The sequence below is a fragment of the Nesoenas mayeri genome, assembly GCF_963082525.1.
Source record: "Nesoenas mayeri genome assembly, chromosome: Z".
Classification (NCBI taxonomy): Eukaryota; Metazoa; Chordata; class Aves; order Columbiformes; family Columbidae; genus Nesoenas; species Nesoenas mayeri.
In genome coordinates, this window is record NC_137542.1 from 13,638,712 (window position 1) to 13,660,722 (window position 22,011).

The 22,011-nt window shown below is 46.0% G+C and overlaps 2 protein-coding genes across 5 annotated transcripts in view; one reads left to right on the forward strand and one right to left on the reverse strand.

The window, feature by feature from the left end:
* The first annotated feature begins 1,577 nt into the window (after positions 1-1,577).
* On the forward strand, positions 1,578-8,616 carry XPA (XPA, DNA damage recognition and repair factor). The gene is made up of 6 exons (XM_080362464.1): positions 1,578-1,832; positions 2,196-2,312; positions 4,287-4,392; positions 5,947-6,112; positions 6,786-6,903; positions 8,301-8,616. Exons 1-6 carry the CDS (start codon positions 1,667-1,669, stop codon positions 8,447-8,449), a joined length of 822 nt encoding a protein of 273 aa, XP_080218590.1. The 5' UTR covers positions 1,578-1,666; the 3' UTR covers positions 8,450-8,616.
* Positions 8,617-10,400: 1,784 nt separating this feature from the next.
* Positions 10,401-22,011, reverse strand: part of NCBP1 (nuclear cap binding protein subunit 1) — a 31,283-nt gene continuing 19,672 nt past the window's right edge. For 3 of the 4 annotated variants that reach the window (XM_080363073.1, XM_080363074.1, XM_080363075.1), the window contains 7 exons: positions 20,851-20,953; positions 19,424-19,517; positions 16,844-16,947; positions 16,068-16,182; positions 13,701-13,844; positions 13,184-13,297; positions 10,401-12,283 (listed from right to left, as the gene is read on the reverse strand). In XM_080363073.1, coding sequence (XP_080219199.1) covers positions 12,170-12,283; positions 13,184-13,297; positions 13,701-13,844; positions 16,068-16,182; positions 16,844-16,947; positions 19,424-19,517; positions 20,851-20,953 — 788 coding nt within the window. In that variant the 3' untranslated portion in view covers positions 10,401-12,169. Of the gene's footprint in view, positions 12,284-13,183; positions 13,298-13,700; positions 13,845-16,067; positions 16,183-16,843; positions 16,948-17,300; positions 17,516-19,423; positions 19,518-20,850; positions 20,954-22,011 lie in introns of those variants that run through there. The other variant, XR_013923549.1, reaches the window with a different exon arrangement.

The following is a 22,011-nucleotide window of genomic DNA, read 5'->3' on the forward strand; positions in this document are numbered from 1 at the left end:
TAGCTGAAAGCAGACGGTTTAGCGAGACTTGGTTATTAATTATTAAGGAAGAGGTTCCGTGATCTGTGACAAGAGAAGTATTTTAGTTGACAGCAGGAACTACCTATCACTCATTCAAATATTCGAGCCACTTAAAATGTCTTCATCTGCACTTAAAATATATATATATATATATATTTATATATATATTTATATATATATATAAATTTCCCAGAAGCAGAATGTTCTTTTCACAGCGTTTACAGCACACTCTGCTGGCTGCTGTTGAAAGTTAATACCAAGCATGGACGACATGCTAAAAAGAAACGTGTTTTTTTGACACAGCAGAAGAGCCCATGCAGGTAATTACTGTGGGTAGCTGGGGCTGGAGCGGAGAGGCGCTAGAGACACATTCCGAGGGCAGCAGGGAAGGGCCTGCAGGAAATTACTTTAGTTTTATGGCAGAGGAAGACTCTCGGGGGAGGAAGACTTTTTTGTGTGCCGTAAGGTCACAGCAATTCAGCATGGAGGGAGCAAACATCTGTGCCAGCCTCCCCATCGCCTTTGCTTCAAGGGCAGGGCAGGCCCAGCCTAACGGCCGAGGGAGGATCACGGGCTATTCAGTTTTAAGCTGGCTTTATATGAAAGTGGCTTAGAGCCACATTTGCATGACAAAGCCATTTGCGCGTATCTCATCAATAAGGGAGGCTCCAGGCTCCATTTATCCTCCCTTCGCTCTGCCGCCTGGATAACGCGACACCATTAAGGGCAGCGAGGGGGGTTTTGGCCGCGAAAGCTCTCGGTCCCCACGCCGAGCACAGCTCCCGCCACCCAGGGCTGGGGACGGACGGGGTGCCGGCACAGCCGCGGTGCCAGCACGGCCACGGCACTAGCGGAGCCGCGGCGCTCGTTAAGTGCCGTTCTCAGGGAAGAAACGTGTCTGGCGCTGTCCCGGCGGGCGGTGTGGCGGGGCACCGCCGCGCTGTGTGCGGGAGGGGACGGGCCCGCCCGGCGCCTCCATGTTGTTCCGCGCTGCAGAGCCGCCACATGCCGGCACTCGGGAGGGGAGCGCGGGCCGGGCCGCGTGTGTCGGACAAAAGGGCGTTTGCTGGGTGACGCTGCTCAGGAATTCCTGCCGCACGGGGGGTGGGGAGCGCGGGGCCGGGCGTTTCGCACAGGGTTGCTCAAGTCTGAGGCGGGGGCTGGTGCAGAAAGCGCTCGAAACGGCACACGCGGCCCAGCGCGGAAATCGCAGGGTCATCGGCTCCCCTCCCCCACCCCGCCCCACCGGACTGGAACCCCTGGCCCCAGCCCCGCGGCGCCCGGGCCGCTCCGGCCCCCCCACCCCCGGCCGGGCCCCCTCCCTGGGCCCACCGGCGCCCCCCGCCCCCCTGGCCGGGCGCCACGCAGCCCGCAGCCCCCACCCCCCCCCTCCGGCCCCGGCGCCCCCTCCCCCCCCGTCGCTTCCCGGCACCCCCCGCGCGGCAGCGGGGCGGGGCCCGCCGTGGTGAGCCGGGGAGGCGGGGCGGGAGCTGCGCGCCTGCGCGAGGGGCCTCGCCCCTTTCGCCCCCTCCTCCGCCTCTCTCTGTGCGCAGGCGCAGTGCGGCGGCGGCTCGGCGAGGGGAAGGGCGAGTCGCCGCTGCCGGAGCGGGGGGGATTCGCGGGGCTCCGCGGCTCCGCCGCCGCCATGGCGGGCGCGGCCGCGGCCCCGGCCCCAGAAGAGGACGATTCAGCCGTGGCGAGCGATCGGCCGCCCCTCTCGACGGCAGTGCTGGCGAAGATCGAGCGGAACCGGCAGCGGGCGCTGGCACTGCGGCAGGCGCGGCTGGCGGCCCGGCCCTACCCTGCCGCAGGTCGGATGGCGGCGGCGGACGAGCCCGGCCTCGCCGAGCGGCTCCCCGCGCCCTTTTATTGTTTATTACTTGTTTTTTTTTTCGGGGGGAGCGGGGGCGCCGCGCCGCGTTTCGGCGCAAGGCGGCGGGGAGGAGAGGGGGGGGGGGGAGCGGGAGCGGAGGGGGGGGGGGGGGGGGGAAGGAAAGCCGCCGCCACGGCGCGCGAGGGCCCCCCCTCCCCCCACGTGGGGGGAGGGGGGGCCTCTTAGAGCGCGCGCGCGCGCGCGCTCGGCGCGGCCCCCCGCCTGGGAGCGCGGGAGCGCCCCCTGCCGGCGGCCGCTCCCGCCGCGGCGCTTAACGCGGCGTCTCGTTTGTCTTCTGCAGGCGGCGTGCGGGCGCGGGCCCCCCCCAAGGTCGTGGACACGGGAGGGGGCTTCTTCCTGGAGGAGGAGGAGGAGGAGGAAGAGCCCGGCGCCGCCGAGAAAATCGTGCATCCGCCCGGTAAAAAAAACCGCGAGGCAGCCGAGGCGGAGCCCGGCGGCTGGGGCGCCGGGAGGAGGCGGCGCCGGGCGCGTGTGGCGGGCGGGGAGGGCAGGAAGGCGCGGGGGCGGCAGTGAGCCGGCTGCGGGCCGGCCCGGCGGGGCGGGCTGGGCGCCTTTTTTTTTTCCCGGGCTTTTTTTTTTTCCTTTATTCGTCCTTTCCCCGCCCCCCGCCCCTTTTTTTTCTTCCTTTTTCCTCCCAACGCGGCTCTGGATGTGATCCATTTCTGGCGCGTCCGATTCTTCCAGCATTAAGGAGGCTAGCACATACGCGGTAATTAAAAATGAGGAATTTTAAGCCGCGGAAGTGGGGCACAGTCAGTGCCCTTGGGTATATCAGGTTTTTCCTTTCCCCGATGGACGTTATTTCTACTATTTCTTTCGGGAATTTGAATTTTGAGATCAAAGTAAGTGTAAATTTGCGCGGGTTCGTCGGTTGTGGGAATTTTTAGATTTATACCGTTTATGCCAAGATCAGAGCACTGGTGCAGTGCTGGCTTTTATCGTCATAAAACGTGCTGACGCCAAGTTGCTGATCGTTTGGTAGAGGGTTTCGACATATTGTCTTGCGATATTCTCCCTCCAGAAAGCAAATGGAGGAGTGAGGATCCCAAAATAGCTTCACTTTCTGCTCTGGGATTGCCTTTGTCTCGCTTTGTTCTGCTCTGAATCAGCAGCAGGGCCGTTGGTGCAGTGGATCTCTTTGTTAGAAATCACCACCAGATTTCATTAAGAGTCTAAGCAATTAGCAGCGCTAATTCTGTTGAGGGGGTTAATGTTTAATAATAAATTAGTAGATCTGGGGGTATTTTTGCTGTGTAATTCTTAAAGCGATTGTTGTAATAAAATGTCTTTATGTTGGGGGGTACTGCCTTAAATGATGAAATGTGATGTAAGAGCATGACTATGTGAAGTACTGAGCATTCCACTGCTGCCAGCAGGACTGAATCGGCATAAAATGTCGTCTTTGCTGGATCGAATCTGCTATAAATGCAAACGCGATTAAAAATGTATGGATGGTCCTGCATGTTAAGCATTAATCTTCCATTTCAGCTACCGTTAATATTCTGCAGTTTTAGCTCGCGAAAATGTATAAAAACGTAAATTTTTTGCTAGAATGACGACGTTATTTTAAAGGAGCACTCCTTACAGCCGCAGCCCCCTGAGCCGGTGTTCCCTGGTGGGTGCCCCACGGAACACGAAGCAGATGGCGATGGAACCCGGCGAGGACACAGCCAGGAGCCGCGTCCGGCACTGAGATGTCTGGGCTTGGAGCAGTGCTGAGAGGGCTTGGGGAGAGGATTGTAGTGGAGCTCCATCCCCATTCCACTCCTAGCAGCTCTCTGGCCACCCACCCACGTGTGTGCCGGCAGGAAGGGACAGGACAGAAGCCGCGCCGACGGGTTTGGGGAGCGGCAGGGGAGCGATGGGAGCGGGGCTGAGCGGCTGTGACTCCAGCGCCCGCTCCCGTGTGCTGCCTGCTGTACCCACCCTCTGCCGACTGCACCCCCTGCCGCTTCCTCCTGCTCTGCCCGCACGCCCTCCCGCATCAGGGCGTTATTTTTGCAGGGCCAGAACGGAGGAAGCTGTAGCAGGGGGATGTGAAGCATTTAATGCGGAAATGTGGGGATTTTTTTTTTTTCTTCCCTTTTTAAACAATGGATAAGTTGAAACAAATGTGTCCATTTGAATGTTGAAATCCAATACTTAAAACAGTGAACCTTCCAGCAAGAACAGAAATAATAGCGGCAGCAATGGGATTGCATGATTACTGGATTTGAATTTGTACTGTATCATTCTGGAAAACTTGAATGGAGGGGTGAAACTAGTCTGTAACAAATACTATAAGAACTTATTAGTAAAGTTGCCTATAATACCAATTCCAGATGCTTGTTTTTATCATGGTAGTTCCTTAAAAAAAATTTCTTTCCATTAGCACCTGTACTAGAATTTGACTATCTCATCTGTGGAGACTGTGGCAAAGAATTCATGGATTCCTACCTTATGCAGCACTTTGATTGGGCAACATGTGATAATTGCAGGTATTACAAATAATTAGGAGAGGGGTGCTTTATTTTATGTAAAGATTGCTGGCAATAATTTAGTTAATTAAAATAATTCAATTAAATAAAAAAGTCTATCAGCAAAGCAAGATTTTTCAGTAACTTAATACGTACTGAAAAAGTGAATGTAAGTTGGCTGATAACCTCTGCGTTTTCCTTTATGGAAGAACAGCAGCGTTGTCTCCTGGGCCTGTCTTGGGGCACACGGTAGTTATTTACACAGCGTTATGGAAACATTGGTATCTTGGGGGCAGTTAGTATGTTTGTCAGCAGGGAGATGAATGAGTGCAAACCAGAGCTACTCAAAAACGTGATAGAACACACACTACCTGCTTTCTGAAGTAGAGCATGGATTAGGGGTGTATTTGCTGTGCCAGTGCATTAACCAGGGCGAAGTGAGTACTTTGGTCAGCAGCAGTGGGCTGGTGCTGGGCGGCGGGGGAGTGACCCGGGGGGGTGTCCTTGGGCAGGAGGCAGCGTGCGCTCTTATCTGTAACACAGAAGATGCGCCCAAAGCCACGGAGATAAGCGGGGCAGTGAGGCCAGCGCTGAGGCGGCAGCCGCCCGTGGGGCAGGGAGGGATGAATGAATGGTGAATGGCGGAAAAGGAAGCTGCCGCCGGGCCGCTCCGAGCGTCCTGCTCAGCGCGGGGAGCGGCCGGGCAGCACGTGGTGCGGGCAGAGCCGGCACAGACAAAGTGCTGTCTGCTGCGGGGACAATGGGTGGAAAAGGCATGTTGGGAGCGCCAGGAGTGGTTTTTTCCTTCAGATTAATTAGCTCTTGTAGCTGAGCATTAGAGATTCCTCAGTGCATTAGCTTTTACTGTGAACTTTGAATTCTAGCAAAGCTAAATTTACAGCAGTACTTCCGTGATGACCTAGCACTTACTGTTTGGCACGTTGTTCCGGCTCAGGCAATTAAAGTTATACTTCAGTCAGGATTGCGTAAATGTACTTTTTTCATTAACTCATTAATGCTGCTGTGCTTACACAGTTTTTCATTATGTCTGGTAAAAGTTATGATCTTTTAAGGTTCCTCTGCCTACTGTCTTGCATTTAGAAACAAGTCTGTCTGTGTTCCTAATCTCTTTCTGGAATCTAGAAGCATATGGAGTGTGTATGTTCTCAGGTGATCTGACCTGTCTCGTGTTACACATTCTTTCTCTCTTGACCATGTGTCAGGCCTGTACTTTTGTCCTCTTGAATTGCATCTGGGTTAGGCGAATACCTAAAATTATTCACACCCCTTTTAAGTTTTATTTACTCCCTCTTACAAGACAATAGAATAAAAGCTCTTCTAGAAAAACAGGCTTCTCAGCCTACCTTTTCTCAAATGGGAGAAATTTTTAAATTCGTTTCAGTAAACCTCTCCCAGAGTTTAGCTAGGTTCTTGGAATCCAGAGTTATTTGCATACATAAAAACTAAGAGGACGAGGGCTGCCTGTATTTCAGGAATGTTAGCATGGTGGGGACTTAGATGTTAATAACGTGGTTTTAAGGTGTAGCTTTCTCATCATTATTTTACATCTTCCAGAGATGCTGAAGAAAAACATAAGCTTATAACAAGGACAGAAGCAAAAGAAGAGTATCTTCTTAAAGACTGTGACTTAGACAAGAGGGAGCCAGTGCTCAGATTCATTGTGAAGAAAAACCCTCATAATTCACGATGGGGTGACATGAAACTTTATTTAAAGCTACAGGTACAGAAACTTACCGTATTTCAGAGCTCTTTATACCTTTGTACAACTTCTGTAGCCAAAATGGTGTCACTGCGGTTCTGATTTCTCAATTATTTTTGTCAAAGCTAAGTATATTAGACATAGTTTGTGTAAACTTTCTCTACAGTTAGAATAAGGATCCATGGTCCAAATTAATGAAAATATCAGTGTGTGAGACCATTTTAAAGGTATTAATGGAGTACAGCATCGGTGGTTAGCCCAGTTACAGGTCATGAAGTGCATGGCCTTTGAGTGCTGCTCTGAAATGTGTGGGGCAGCTGCTGCCTGTGGCCCCTTACAGCTGTGGCCTCGTGTTGCAGCTTTGCCCTCGGAGGCAGCAGGAAAGGCGAGTAGGTCTTCAGGGCTCCTGTCATTTCCTGCTTGCCACTTTTATAGGAATGCTGATGCTTTAGTGGGTATGCATAAAACTAGAGCTGCGTTTGACTTTCCTGAGCAACTTAAGTCTAGCTGATACTAAAAATCAGTGTGGGAGGAATGCTGTGTTTGTGGGCCCAGAGTGAAGAGACAGATGGGAGGCAGGGGCAAGATTTGGTTGGCTGGTGTATGTCTAGGGAAAAAATTAAGTTTGTGAGTTAGAATAGTTTACTTTTATCGTTTCAGGGGAAAAAGAAACACATTTATGTCCGTCCCGTAGGTAATCAAGCGTTCTCTCGAAGTCTGGGGCAGTGAAGAAGCATTGCAAGAAGCAAGGGAACTCCGCCGTGACAACAGAGAGAAGATGAAGCAGAAGAAGTTTAATAAGAAAGTTAAAGGTAAAGGGTTAAACTTACTGCTGCACTACCTGAAGTACAGTTCTGTTTAATTTGTTTCTGCATCTGATTAAAGTATTTAGAAAATCTTTCTTGTGACAAAATGGAGGCCTTCAGGAGCTGTGTGGGTAAGCCCAGAGCAGCCTGGTGTGACCTCATAGCTGACTATTTTAGGCAGAGGGTTGGGCCAGAGATCTGTCCCTTCCAACCTGAATTACCCTGTTGTCCTATGGATACGATGTTAGTCATAGAGACCAATAACGATGGGTTTATATTTTTTTAATGACCCAGAATGTGCCATGGATTGTTCCTGTTACTTTTCCGGTCTTGTGTAGAACAGGTTTTTGTGGCAGTGGGTTATAATTCTGTCATACGTATGCCTTCAGGTGGCATAACGGTAGATAAAGGTACAAGATGCCTTTTCCCACTGTTGACAGTATTCCCAGCTGCTGTTTTTACTGCTCGCTATGCTCGTTTTTTCTGGATGGCTTAGGAGAGTATTCAATGAGTAGAACTTTTGAAAAATACTTTCGGCACAGACGCACCAGTAATTTTTACAAAGGCCGTGTGTTCGTTCCTTTGCACGAGCTGTGGGTCACGGTGCTGCGTGTGCTGCCCGCAGCGCCCGTGCTGCGCGCTGCGTTGGCGTTCAGAGGGGCAGAAAGCTCGCGCGTGCTGTGCTGGAACGTGAGGTCGAAAGCCCTGTCCTGACCACCGATGATGGGCTGGCAGCGGGCTGCGGCCGAGATGCCAAAGTTCAGTGCAACTACGGGCCGTAACGTGGCAGAGTTTGCAGCCTGAACGGCTTGGCTGGAAACGTGAGCAGGTTTTGCTGCTCGATATGCTCGCCACCCTCTTGCAACATCCGGATAATAACTGGGGCTGAGCTGCCAGGCTGTGCTCTCAGAACCCGCCGTGTTCGCTGCGGCTGCCGCAGAGGCAGCTCACGCTGTTGGGCATAAAGCTCGGAGAATGCCAAGTCAGTCGGGAGGCTTGCTGTGACCTGAATGAAAAGTACTCTTTCTCGGTCGTGTAAAACAATGAGGGGTTTTATAGAAACTTTTTCTCTGCATTCCCCCTAGCCCCTTTTGGATACCTTTGAATGGCTTTGTGCAAAAAGGCAGTGGGCAACACGTACTTAGTCTAGATGGAGAATCTTCTCCTGTGAGATCTCATGTTAGTATAGTTCTTATCCTTTAAAATATGCAAACGAGGGGAAGATTGCAAGGCGAGTCAAAGCTTGTTCTTGCAGTACCAGATTCTCACCCCGAATTATTTATGTAAGACTGGCAACAAGCAGATAGTCATCTGTAGTCCTCAGAAAAGTGGTTAGCTTGAGTTTTATTAACCTTTATTTAAGATTTATTAAAATCTTAACACTTTCTTCTGTTTCTCATCAGAACTCCGCCGTGCCGTGAGGAGTAGTTTGTGGAAGAGAGAAACTCGTATCCACGAACATGAGTATGGACCAGAAGAAAATATTGATGAAGATACATATAAAAAGACATGTACTGTATGTGGCCATGAATTAACTTATGAGAAGATGTAGTGATTTTTTTTTTTTTAATTTCTTTATCATCTTTTTAATGGTATTTTGTATTAAAGTCAAATAAATGCTGATCATGAACAAGCTGTTGCCAGATTTTGTGAAGAGTGATGTTCCTTGGTTGTAAGAGGCTCTCTACAGAACAATTAAGCTTTGGCTTTTAAGCTAGATTTTAGGGTATAATAAATATTTGACATTCAGTCATTTGGTACCTCATAGCCCAAAAAGTAAGTTGGCATCATTCTGCTTAATATGCTGCTGAAATTAAGGTGAGCTTCCCATTATTTGCTCTTGTTAGAGGAAGATGGCTCCATATTCTGTGTTCCTGTTGCCATGGGGGGCAGAGGGCAGCTGGCTGACAGCACCTCTGGTGGTTGGAAACACTTGTGCGAGTCAGGTTCTCCTGCTTCCATTTAGAGACTCCATTAAAGAGCGCTCTCTCAAAATGAAAGCAGCGTGCTGCTGGGGAGGCTCCGGCACATCTCTGCTGTGTTCACAGAGCAGTCCTGAAGTGTTTCCTCTACTGCTTTTTTTCCCCAACTTTTGGAGCAGAGACCAAAGTGATTCTTATCATTTTACCTTTTTCATTTACAATTTTCTGATGAATATCTGTCCGGGGGGGAGGGCAGTGGGAGGGCGGGGAGAAGCACCAAGCGCACCCAAATGATGTTTCAGTAGAGAGTGGATTTACTTTCAAATTCGCAGCTGCTATGGAACACTCATGGAAATGGCTGAAGTGAAGCAATGTGCTCTAGGCAGCAGCTCCGCATTTGTTCGCCATTGTAGATAGAGCAGATCTGGATGAAGCCTCTGGAGCTTTCTTGGTTCCTGGGCCAGCCTGGCTGCGCAGAACTGGAATTACAGGAGAGAAGGTGTGTGGGAGGGTGGATGATGATTCCACTAATAGGTCTTCACCTCTCCCACACCCTCCCATGGGCTGCAGCCCGCTGGGACCTGCCTTCCCACCCGGTGCAGAGGACTCGGGGCCCTGCAAGGCCCACGGAAGTGGCACATGTAGGAGGCTCTCGCAGAGCTTTTGAAGATTGTCCTCCAGGTCGTGGTTGCATGACCCAGCACTGCCCTGGGGCCCAGAAGCCCTCTCCGGGGAGCTGGGTGGTGCGCGCCGGCTGCTGAATCACCTGTGGGCAGGCTGCAGCAGTCACCCTACAACCACCGCCCAGCACACCCCACCTCCTGCAGCACCACCCAGGAGACCAGAGCTGGCGAGGGAGGGGAAGGAGGTTGCGCCAGCACCCTCCTGCACCCAGCAGCACGCACGCTCACCTGGCGCGTTCAACCAGCCCGCAGCGCAACGGGGGAAGGCTCACGTTAGCCAGGGCACCGGCAACAGTGGCCGGAAATGAAACTGCTCCAAACCCAACAGCATTTAACAGCAGCGTAAGCCTGCCCCCCCCAGATATGTAGGACAAACACTCCCAGTAGCAACCTGCTTCACCTTCATTTATTTTTGTCTTTAATTGTGCATTTTTTCCAACCACACCACATTTCTACAGCATCTTAACACTATCCGCCATCTCATGCTTCAGCAGTTCCAAGTTTCTCTAGTTAGATGCTGGTATCACTACACGTCTCGTTCTCTTTCCTACAGATCCAACCAGTTTCCCCACCACACTAGATGTGCATCACTGGACCCACAAAGAGGGGAAGGTTAAGAAACTTAATCAAAGCCCATGCTCACCCTGGAACTCAAATCAATTTTGAAAGACATTGCTATTTGGTTTTAAATCATAGGATTATGCTCAGGCATTTTCAGCTTGATCCCCAGCACTCGTATTTGTCAAGGCTCAGAAGAAGTTACAGGTTTGCAAGTTTTAACTGCATTATCAGTTTTACAGAAGTCACATTTAAAGTCAGATTCCCAACATTAGTTAATATCAGAACCCTGATATTGATCCAAGCCAGTGAAAAACTATTAAACCCCAATTAAAACCTCTACAGTATTAAATGTTTATTTAAAAAAACACAACTATTTGATTACTCAAGAACATCAAAAGAGAAAGATTTGAAGCATAAATCTGTGCATGACTGACAAAACCCTTGCGTTAAGCAAATTTACAACAATTAACAGTATACCCTGAAAGAATGGAGGGATCAGTCAAATCAGAAAGGGTAAGCAGAGAAAGCAGAATTAACAGATCTAAGTCTATGAGGATATATTGGGTTGCTATAGGCCACACACAAACTTAGGTCAACACTCAAAGTAGAAAGTTCCATTTTTTACCCTCCTTGCTTGATCAAGAGGTCAATTGGTCAACATACAGATGAAATGCATTACTAGGCATAATACTTGAAAAAATAACTTGTACAGGAACAAAATTACCCAAAGCTCATCACTTTCTAAGCTTAAACTGAATAGCACTGGGCATTAAATTCTTTAAACATTCATCTGCAAAATGAGAAGACCATAAACAGCTTGGCAACACACTGCTCACTGTCTCTGCCATTCATTACTGCTCACTGTAACACAGACCATTCTGCTTTGGCGTTTATGTATGTAATGTTACTTGCATAACTCAAAACTAAGGCTACTCTATTTTCAGGTTGCGTTTTCCCAGTCTGTCTCCTGTGAGTTATCACTTAATTTAGCATTAAAATGGCTTCTGAAGACATGGGAGGGACACGCTGTTGTCACGTTTTGAAGAGGAGGGCAGCAGATACAGCCACTGCAAAGCCAGATGAGGTGAGGGCACTTGGTTCATCCACCGCCACTACCAGAAGGATTCCTGCTATTGCTGCAGGCCTGCAGGCCCAGCCCAGCGCAAGCATGGCAGCCCAGCTTTAATAGTTACAGGCTCAAATAAAGGAACGACCTGAACCCAGCCCTGGCCTTTCCCCTGGCATCTGGGGCTGGAGTGCCCAGCACCCAGGTGAGCTTTGCAGCAGGGAAGCTGCAAGTTTGCTCCTCTCCAGCTCTCGTGTCCTGTCTGTGTTCAGCAGTGCGGGCTGCTGCCAGCAGGCGTTGAAGACCACGCTGCAGAAAGGATTGCGCTTTTCACAAGTTGTCTGCGAAGTTCATCTACCGATTGTTTATAGCTACTGGAATGAGACACTAGACAATACATCAAAAAACATATTTCAATTGTATTACAACCATGTTCTTTCAAACTGTGAAAATTTAGCTGGCTTGATAACAAAAGAAGATTCCATATGCTCTATACTACTTTGAAAGCTTAACTCAGGTGTTTCACATGCCCAAAGTTAAGACACTCTTCCTATGCCATACTAGAGAAGTTACAATGCTGCTCACTGAGAAGGTGCATCCCCTTTCACTCACAAAACATCATGAACTGTTTCTCGCTTCTGCAGTTCCTTTGATTTAAAGGTCAGGCAGAGGTACCAAATTATATTGTTTGTTTTGTTGTTGTTTTTGTTGTTGTTGCTTTTTTTCCATTATTTTTATTTTTATATAAACAACAGGGGAGAAACCAAAATACTCTAATGAAGTCAAGAGTCAAACCAAATCAAAAGACAATGAGAAGAAATCATACTTTATGTCTATCCCCTATCAGTTTTATCTTGTAAAGCTTATGCTTACAGAGTTTGCCCTTGGTTAAAGTACTGTATTGTTTTGTATAGGAACGCATGAAAGCCAGTTTTAGTTAAAAACTTCTTCCATCCCCATGTCAAGTTTTTCTGTTAAAACAAAACAAAAACCAAAAAACATTAAAGTCCTGCAGGCAAGACTCTGTCCGTGAATAATCCTCAGGCCTGCAGAGCGCAGAACTGCTGAAACACAGCCAGTATGTGGTGGTCCAGTTCAGCTGTAAACAGGAGGTTCTCTAGGGTCACCATGTACTGCTGGATTATCTGGTGATGCTGTCAGGTAAAAAAACAAAAATAAAACACAAAACTTTATTGTTTTCTTTTATCTTTATGTAAGAACAGGCAGAGAAGTCAAGACATGAGAATCACAGGTGAACTGTTTTCATCAAAACTGTTAAGCACAGCTGATTTCCACAACAAAGTGATAAGAAAAGCATAACGCAGGGCCACTGCTGACTGCAAAGAGAAAACCCGTGCTGAAATCCTGTCTTGAAAAGCACTGTGCTCTCTGCAGCCCTTCGCTCCTGGACCCTGAACTGTGTGCAGGATACCACACAACTGCAGAGATATCCTCAGAGGATCGTGTTTGCTTTCCTCTGAAGTCCCACCTACTAGCAGGGCAGGGTTCAGCCCAGGGGAGGATTACACCACCACTCCCATTCTTCAACATATCTTCCGCTTGCACAGGCATAATTTTCTATTACTACCACTTTCATCCAGCCACCTGTGCTTCTTATCTGATTTAATACAGAGCCAAGAATTCAAAATTATTTTTAATAAATATTTACGCATCTTATTTAAAGGAGTTCTGCAATACTTTAATCCACTTATTTAAATATGACATCCATTTTAGTACTCTGATTCGCTCACAACTTTGCCCTTGCTATAAACACACATTTAGGTTGAGCTCAGTGACACTCATAATCACATCTCAGTATCTTTTTGCAGCATGAGCGCAGTGTGGGGATTAACCAAGGACCAGTCACTCCACCAGTCAGGGGCAGAGACGTGGCCAGAATCCACGAGGTGTGGGCTGGCCCCACCGAGGCCTCCAGAGAAGACTTCTGCTGCCACCTACCGCTGCTCGCAGGCACGGCCCGCTTCTCCAGCCACAACGCTCGTCTATCCAGCACGTACCCGCCCCCGCCTTCCAAACCCAGAAATGACACTTACCTGCAGGAAGATCTGCTGCAACCTCTCTATGCAGCTCTTGTACCAAGGTGTAAATACATCAATTCCACCAGTCTCGCAGCGCACTAAGTGTTCAGTTAACAACATAATGAAACGCTGCAGCAGAGGAAAAAAAATACACTTATTTCAGTCTCATGGAACACAAGCAGGATCCAAAGCTCAGGTAAGAGGATCTGAGGGACAGAAGCTTTGAACAGCAATGTGAGAAAAATTACTTGCTTGGGAAACACTGAATTTAGTAAGCAAATAAAATGCAGTTAGCTTCTGGTTGTTCAAGGAACTGTATGCAAGCAGAACTCCCCCGTTCCTGAGCACTTAAAACGGAACAGATCCTGCTTTCGCAGGGGGATGATAGGAACTGACTCTATCCCACAGTAAACCCATCAACCCCTTTCACATTCTTATTCCAAGAAGATGCCTGTGACACAAGTGACACTGAAATCTTACAACTCCAGTAACTTTAAAACCTGGAAGTGAGAAGATACTTTGACCGTCATACCTGGAATATAACGAGGAAGAGATTCTTTTGCTCGCTCTGGGCTGACTCCACTTTTTCCTGCAAGCGCTCTATCTGCTCTTCCAGTGGTCCATCTTCCCGATCGCTGCTGCGGTCATCGTCATCGTCATCATCATCGCTGTCTCGCTGTAAGTGACAACACCACAAGAGTAACTATAAACCTGGCTACCTGTGGATATTGTCAGTGCCCTCCGGCTCCACATGTGAAAAGGTCTTCAGAGCAACTGGAGATCAGCAACTGAAGTACTGTATTTTGAAGGACATTTACTCTGAATATAATTAAGGAAATAAATTTGGAAAGAAAATGCCAATATGGGAAAGCCCCAGGAAAAAAAAATAAAAATCAATATTTCAGAGAAACCAGAGCAAGCTTAATGATTTCCTAGTTCTTCATTTAGCAAAAACACAGTAAAAAGTAATACCCCTCCTGACACTATCATTACCAGATAACGAACAGCTTTAAAAAAAAATTCACTGTAGATTTATAAAACTGTGTCTGCTGCAGCAGGGCAGGTAATTAATTCAATAAACAGTTCTGAAATCGCAGGGCTCAAAAAAATACAGCACTTGGTGCAAGAACTCTTGATGAATCCGTCTGGTTGGCACAAAAGAAGCCCAGAGACTGTACCCGTAGTGTTAAACTGGGGACTCCCTGTATTCACGACTAAAAGAGATGCTGTCAGACTAGAGTCAGCATGGAAACCAAACCACTACCCAGTAACATGGCATGTTCTCATTGCCTCAAAACCAAACCAACACAACAACAGAAAACACAAAACACGCTTAAGTACCAGACTTGGGAGCCTGGGTAACAAAGTCTTACAGGAGACTACAAGGGATACAGGAAGAAAGGCAGATTCTGGTGGATTGTGGTGCATTCGAATACAGATATTGCTTCAGTCTCATAGGATTGTTTCTATGCAAAAATAGCCACTAAAAGCTCAAAACTTCAAATATTTGTAAAAGGACTATGTGCAACTTGTGACAAATACAGGGCCACGTGTTAACTCACCTACTGCATAGCAAATAAAGCTGTGAATCAGCGTAAAAAATAAAACCAGTTTACCAGAGCAATCCTCTATAGGATTTTATTCTCTCTAAAGAAACTTGCTTTTTCCTCCATCTACAGAGGTCTCCTGAACTCAGAACACTAAAGGACTAAAATGACCTAAGAGAAAGCATGTAAGCCTTGGACTCATTCCATAGTAAGGCCATCTGCTTCATGCTGGAGATACCAAAACTTGACAGCTTACTTACTCTAAAAGGAATGGCCACACAGCAGAGCAACAGCCTGCAGAACTACTCACTGCTGCACAGAAGCGTTTCTTTCTGGCAAAATACTCATATTTAAAGTGCTCAGTAATAAAGAGCTGCAGCAAGAGACAAGTACAGAAACGAAAACACTGATGTATTCGTTTAAAGATGCCAGAGAAGCTCTTTGCCTCACAGTACAATCAATGACTGCACCTAGGTCGTCAATAATCACAGGCATTTATCAGCTGCTGATCAATGCAGATTGATGATGCAAGCAACTATGATGGCTTTTGATGGAAGTGAAGGAAACAAGATGAAGGGGCTGGGATAAACCAACACTGGCAAACTGTGGTTTCTCTCAAGAGAAACTTCTGGAAACTTGCTCTCTGCAACTCTCAACATGTTTATAAAGTGACTTAATTCTACCATGACTAAGTACTGCATTAAGTGAAGCTTCCCTGGGCCCTGTCATTTGCATCTGCTGCAGAAGACATTCTTTCACTTGGGACAACAGAACACAACAGTGGCTCATCAGCTGGTTGTATACAATGGTAACCCAGATCATGCCAAGTTATTCAGATAAATAAGCTGGAAGAAGGAGGTGGCACATGCCAGTGTCAGAATCCAGCAGCATCCATCAGAAGAACAGTAACAGCCAACTTTTCAATAGCAAATAGCTGTTTCTGTGCACTTCTGCATGGAAGCCACAAGAGTACTCTTTAACAGAACTTACTATAAATAATTTTTAACTCTTCTTATTGTTATCTAATAAGGTAATTGGAATCCATATTAGAAAGCAAGTGGAAGACATGCTCATATTGGAAGAGAAAATTGTGAGAGTGAACTTGAACAGAGCAAATACACATAAATTCCTTTGAAGATTTTACTGAATTCTTACGTTATACTACCACTAGAAAAGTAGACTGAGAACATGCATCTAGTTTTTGATGTCTTATTGGTGCAGATAACCATGTCTGCAGACATGCTTCCTGATAAAATACTTATTCAGTCCTTCCCCAAACCAGACATGTATCAGTCGGACAGCATATAGGTTTGTATTGCTTAGCTTAAAATAATTAAAACCAAATTACTCACTCTTTTGTGCTGCCGGGCCAATCTCGCCTTAGTCTCCTCCAGTTCTTTGTGAATCTTCAGAACATGCTTATTCATCTTACGAATTGTGGAATGTAAGATCTCCCAGATATAAAACCTAGGGAAGACACAAAGCTCAAAACACTACGTTACACGCTACTCCAAGATAGAAAACTAATGTAGTTTTTTAAATAAAAATGCATCTGGGGGAATTGAAAAAACTTAGTATCATCTGAGACATCTACTAGAGTGAGCAAACACTCAGCATATAGGAAAGCATACCTGTAATGTAAGAAAGGTAAACAATAATTTCTTTCCTACATTTTGCAGTACATTTCCAAACTAGCATTCTGTCTAATACACTTACTGCAAGACTACCAATATCAAATTGACTTCTCAGACCAAACGCTCTCCATAAGAAATGTATCGGTGGTGGTACAAGTTACATACCTAAACCAAAGATCAGGACCACACTAAGCTAGCAGCTATAAACCACACAGCAACAGACTTTGTCTAGAAATAGGTGCAGTGCTGTTCTGCTTTGGCAGGCTTAGAGACTACTGGCAAAATGACATGGTAACAACATTCCTGTACTGTCACATAAACATTCATAGCCCAACTCAGAAAGAAAAATGCTGAAGTACATATTTTGTAGAAGGAGGGAATGCTTAATTACACCTTTTTCTTTCACTACCCAGTTTTCACAGACTAAACTGTGTACTGGCCACTTAAAATAGTAATTCAGAGACAAATAGCAACCCAAGACAAATTCTTGTTACCTAGTAAAATCATGTGCAAGCTCTGAAGAGAAGATCCAGTTTGCTACTGCAGCACAGTCAACAATTTGTGTCCGAATCATCTTGTCCACAAGCACAGCAATCATCTGTATTTTGTGAAAGACATTACACACACAATCTGTGTAAAGTACACCAGCCTCAGATAAAAACAGAGATGGTTTGATGCAGCTCTACGTTAGTGATATTACTGGGTAATTTCAAATGCTTTAAGGAAGCTGTGTAGTCTAGCCTAAAGCTGCTCAAATTAAGAGATGTATATCAAGTACATAAAGCATTCTGATCTTGTTTAACAACCTTTTCTACTTCTTGTGAAAGTCTCTGTTAAGGTACATACTTCCATACAAAAGCAAAAAATAAAAGCATCATAGGTGGAAGGAAAGCCTTAGAGACACAAGTCCCAGCATCTGACACCGAAGTTCTCAAACCAGAGCACGCACACCTGTCAGATCACCATAATGAAGGAGTTACTGTTGGCCTGCTCTCCCTGAACTGCAACACTCTTCAAACAGGTTCTTCTCTGCAGGACCTGTTCATCTCAGGATCGGGGCAGTGCTGCGTAGCCAGTGGCACAGGCGCTGCCATGGTTCGGGTGGCGGTTTCAAGCAATCGAGGAGGCAACCGCAGAGAGGAGTTACTGACTAAAGCAGTTGCAAGCTGTTCAGAAAAAAAGGTTTATCTTACTTACTCACGTGCTTGAATGCCACGGTATCTAAGAACCACAGTCTGCACTGTATTTATCCTTAAAACCACTCATTGGCAAATAAGGAAGCGTAACAAAGCTCCTTTTAAGGAAAGAAAACTGAAATAACTGAATGAATCATACGGAAGACTCAGCACTCAACTTGAAAGTCCCAGGATAGCATCCTATGCTCTATTTGTCTCTCTGTATTGCCATGAAGAATTTCTCATTACTTAAGACTGATCTTCCAAGAAACACAGAGCTGGGATTTAAAGAAAACGCTTCATCTCAACGTTGATGTTTCTCTTTACGAAGTCAGCACCACAACCTTGCTTACAGGTCCAGAGAATACTGATGCCTAAGGCTAAATCACTATCTGCAGCACAGATCACTCATTAGCAGTGTATGTCTTGCAAATATTGCAAATAGTTTGAAGCAAATCAGACTGCGCCAGACATGGGAGTAGGGCGAGCAGCGTGAAAACAGACTCTGGACAAGTGTCCTGCTGTCCAGGCACCGTTTCTTCTGTGTGCCAGGGCGGTTGTGGGCTGAGGAAAATAACCTGCTTGACCAGAAGATTGAACTGCAATAAACGCAAGAGAGGAAAATTTAAGTTCCATGATCAAATAGCACAGCAGACCTTCATAACTTTTGCACTTGATATTTTTTTTAAAGCGATTTTGATCTATTCCTAAAAATCTAACGTGACTGTTTAGTCTGGGTTTGAAGACTCCATCTCAGTTTGGTCATGTTGCAATACAAAGAAAAGAAGAGGAAGAGGATACGGATATTAGATTGCAGTAATGTAATTTCTTCTGATCCAGTTAAATGGCAGTAAAAGGTAGGTAGGACTGCCATCGTCACATTTTCAAGGTCAGTAATTTGGGTGGAAAGTTTAACATATTAAAAAAAAAAAAATCCTGCTTTTTAATGTTTTTATTGTGCTTTAGAAGGGACATGACATCTCGCATAGGTATCTTCTAGGTGCTCAGTTTTTCCCCTAGGGAATGGGCCACAGCTCCAGTAGCAGATCCAAGGATTACCCTTTGTTCCCAGTGGCATCGCTTCTGGAAGTCTGGTCTATGCAGCTGCGAGGTACAGTACACAATGAAGTGCAACACAAACACACCAGTAAGGAATATGTGAAATAATGAATGCAGGTAAATTTGGCTTGAGCTCCTTATGGATTTCTATTTATAAGAAAAATTATGGCTGAGGGAGAAAACAACTGCTGTGAAGAAACGGAACAGCTTAAACAAATGAAGCATTTTCCATAGCTCTTTTAGGGTGTTATTTCCTCTGGCTCAAGAATGAACACGGTCATGGCACTGTCAGACTGATGTGTTCTGAACAGCCACTGGCTGCAGCTCCACTGACTCTGCCCACACACAGCAGTGACTCCCCCATGAGCTTTGTGGAATAACTGCATGGCTTTCACTGGTAAATGAAAAAAAAATATCCCTAAAAAACCCCAGGTTTCCACATTTCTAAGAATGTGGCCTGCTTCTGATAGGAAATCTAAATTATATTTCAATTTACACATCTATACTGTTAGCCAATTTTGAACAGAAACATGATTTTAGCAAAAGTTATTCTCTTGTACAACAAGCAGCATACTATGAGTCTGAGTCAGAACAACAGCCTTTGCCCTCCCACAACAAGCTCTGAGGAAGGCCTCATTGATGGTATATACTTTATGTCCAGGCTTCATTATAGGCACTAAAATGTAAACAACGATAAATATAATCTGAACTTTCCTTCAAATCAGATGCCAATAGACAAGCCACTTTTAAAGGATGTAAAGCAAACTGTAATATTTTTTTATTAATTATGATCTCTGTAAGTTGAAACTCACAAAGATACTTGACATTGCAACCTCTTACCTGTGGATGATTCTTCCAAACCTCATATACAACCCTCAGAACATGGAGTTTCCCCTCATCACTTTCAGCAAGCGTTTTGAACACTTCATGAAACCTTTAATAGATATAAGTAGTCAGTGGAAGGGTTGGGATCAGGTCAGAAGAGCAGCAGATACAAGGCAAGTGGTTTAGATTGGCCAAAAGAATTTTGTGACTATCTATAGCAATTCTTGAACAAATATTCCCTGGAAAATATAACCATCCTGATCCAAAACAGGCTACAAAGACATGACAGCTCCTAAAAGCAACTTCAATCTTAGTGGTCAACCTACTCCCTGTGGCTAGGCTACATTTCTTATATTCTTAAAAGCAGGAAGCACTTTCATGCTTTGTGTGCTTAACTACACATAGCTGGAACAAAATTTGCTGCCTTTTGAGCCTCAGACCTTCCACTTTACATGTTTCCCTAACTTTAGACATTTATCCAATCTGCCTCTTTTTGAAGGAAATGCTGCTAGAAGCCTCCGTTTCTGCAGAGTTACACTGACTGCTACACAGCATTCACAACCCAGCTTATTGTAGTATAACTATAAAGCATTAAGAGGCTCTTTGGCTTCCATTGCTGGTGTGCAGCAGTGAAAATACCATGGCTCTGTGTATTCAGATCACCTTACCTCTTGCACTACCCACTGCAGGTTTCTACCTACAGCTTCTTATCAACATTGCCTCTAGAAAGCTCCCAGGTGCACGTTTTCATAACAGCTTTATATATCTTTAAGGACAGACAGAAAAATAACTCACCGAGACGCACGTGACTACCTTTCATGTATCAAGACCACTTAAGAGTAACTCCAAAGTCCACAGGATTAAAAACTAGTCATTTTATCTCAGTTTGCTAAAAAAGGTGCAGTAACTTCTTTCGAAGTTAAAGTGTATCTTTAAGGGACTCACTCTAAAGTATTTTAGAATGGATTCTACTGTACTTTCGTAGACAGAAGTAGTTTACAGAAGACTATTTTGAAGTTTCATGCTTTCTTCCTCCTTCATTTTTTTTTTTATACAGACGTAACTGTTCTGGAGTCATATTCATAGTAGAAGATACTGTAGTGGGATCTACCCAGTCATTCAAATGTAAGGAGAAACCCTTGTTCCCCATCATAATCAGCAAATAACTAATTCTAAAATAGAGTAATATTCCAAATCTGTCTCATCTGAGTTATATCACATGGCTGTACTGCACATTCCTGGTAGTTCCATTAACATATGTAACCTAGGATTTACACTACCATTTTTTCTGTAAGTAGTGTCACTAATTGGCCTAATCATATTGCACTGTGGAGCACCTAAAACATTGCTGAGGCTTGCAGTCCAGTGCTTTTATCATGCATGTTCACTGTCGGAATTAAAGCTTCCTGTAAGCCCCAAAATAGTGCACATATTACACTTACTTTGCCAGGGCACTGAAGGAGTGGCTGAAAGACTTTGCAGCTAGATGGAGCAGAGTCTGAACAAAGACTTCTATTTTCAGTGGGTTGAAGGTAAATCCTTCATCTGCAAGTTATTTAAAGTTGAAACCGTAAGTACCTCAAGCATGTAAGCTACTTATAATGTAGAGACAACATAAGGTTTTAACTCATTTCACAAAAAAACATTTCCATCAACAGGTTTTTGCAAGGCTGAGAAAAGAGCTAGTAAAGAGCTAGTAAAGACTTTCCAAAACACGCAGATCTCGAGGCTCCCATTTTGTCATGGAGAAAACGTGCAGAAAGAATTCCAGGTCAATGAAGACGCTGTAACCACATGTAACAGCACTGAAGAACAGCAGCCGTGAAAGGACAGCAAAGGAAACTGCAGAGTTCATCAAGCTGAAGGCCTGGCCGACCATAATGAAGGGAGAGCAGATGAGGAGAGAGGAAGGTAAGGATGATGAGGATACAGATGTTGGATATTTCTGACATGGGAGAAGGGTTCAGCAAGTGTGCAGAGCAAATATGGGTACTAGGGGTAAATGGTGCTAAGTCCCCCCTCCAAAGCTGCAGCTACCTGCAGCTGCAGACAGGCAGGGGGGAGACCACTCATTAGTGGGTGATGCCAAGAGCAAATCAGGAAACACGACAGTGGACCCCAGGGGATGAAACAAAACACAGCACAAACAAAACCCCCCACAAACCACAAACAAAATACCACAGATGGTTGCTGCTCTCTGCCTGCATGACAAAGCACTTGCAAATATTCCAGAAATATTGAAGCCATCCCTGCTGTAAAGATAAGTTCTTAATTCTCTGTCTCACGCTCCTTCTCACTCCCTAAACACACAGGCCTTAGGAACCAATGCTGTCTGTGGCTGCAGAGCTAGAAAGAACATGTGTGGAGTTCCATCGTGAGTCTGTATCCATGAAGACTGTGGCCAGCAGGCCGGCATCTTATCTGCTGTAGGCCTGCACTGAGCAGAGGGAAGCTCTGGGACAGGGCACACGCAACGAATCTCAGGGGTGAGGATAACAGCATGAACTGCACCCTGCTGCTGAAGGCAAAGGAAATGCGAAATTCTTTCACGTGACCTCTGTCAATAATCACAAGAACACAGACCTCAAGCAACAAGTTACCTC

Excerpts from the sequence above, each read along its gene's own strand:
- XPA (XM_080362464.1), top strand. The coding sequence starts at position 1,667 with ATGGCGGGCGCGGCCGCGGCCCCGGCCCCAGAAGAGGACGATTCAGCC. Across the intron at positions 2,313-4,286 it reads GAAAATCGTGCATCCGCCCG|CACCTGTACTAGAATTTGAC; the intron begins GTAAAAAAAACC and ends TCTTTCCATTAG. Across the intron at positions 6,904-8,300 it reads GTTTAATAAGAAAGTTAAAG|AACTCCGCCGTGCCGTGAGG; the intron begins GTAAAGGGTTAA and ends GTTTCTCATCAG.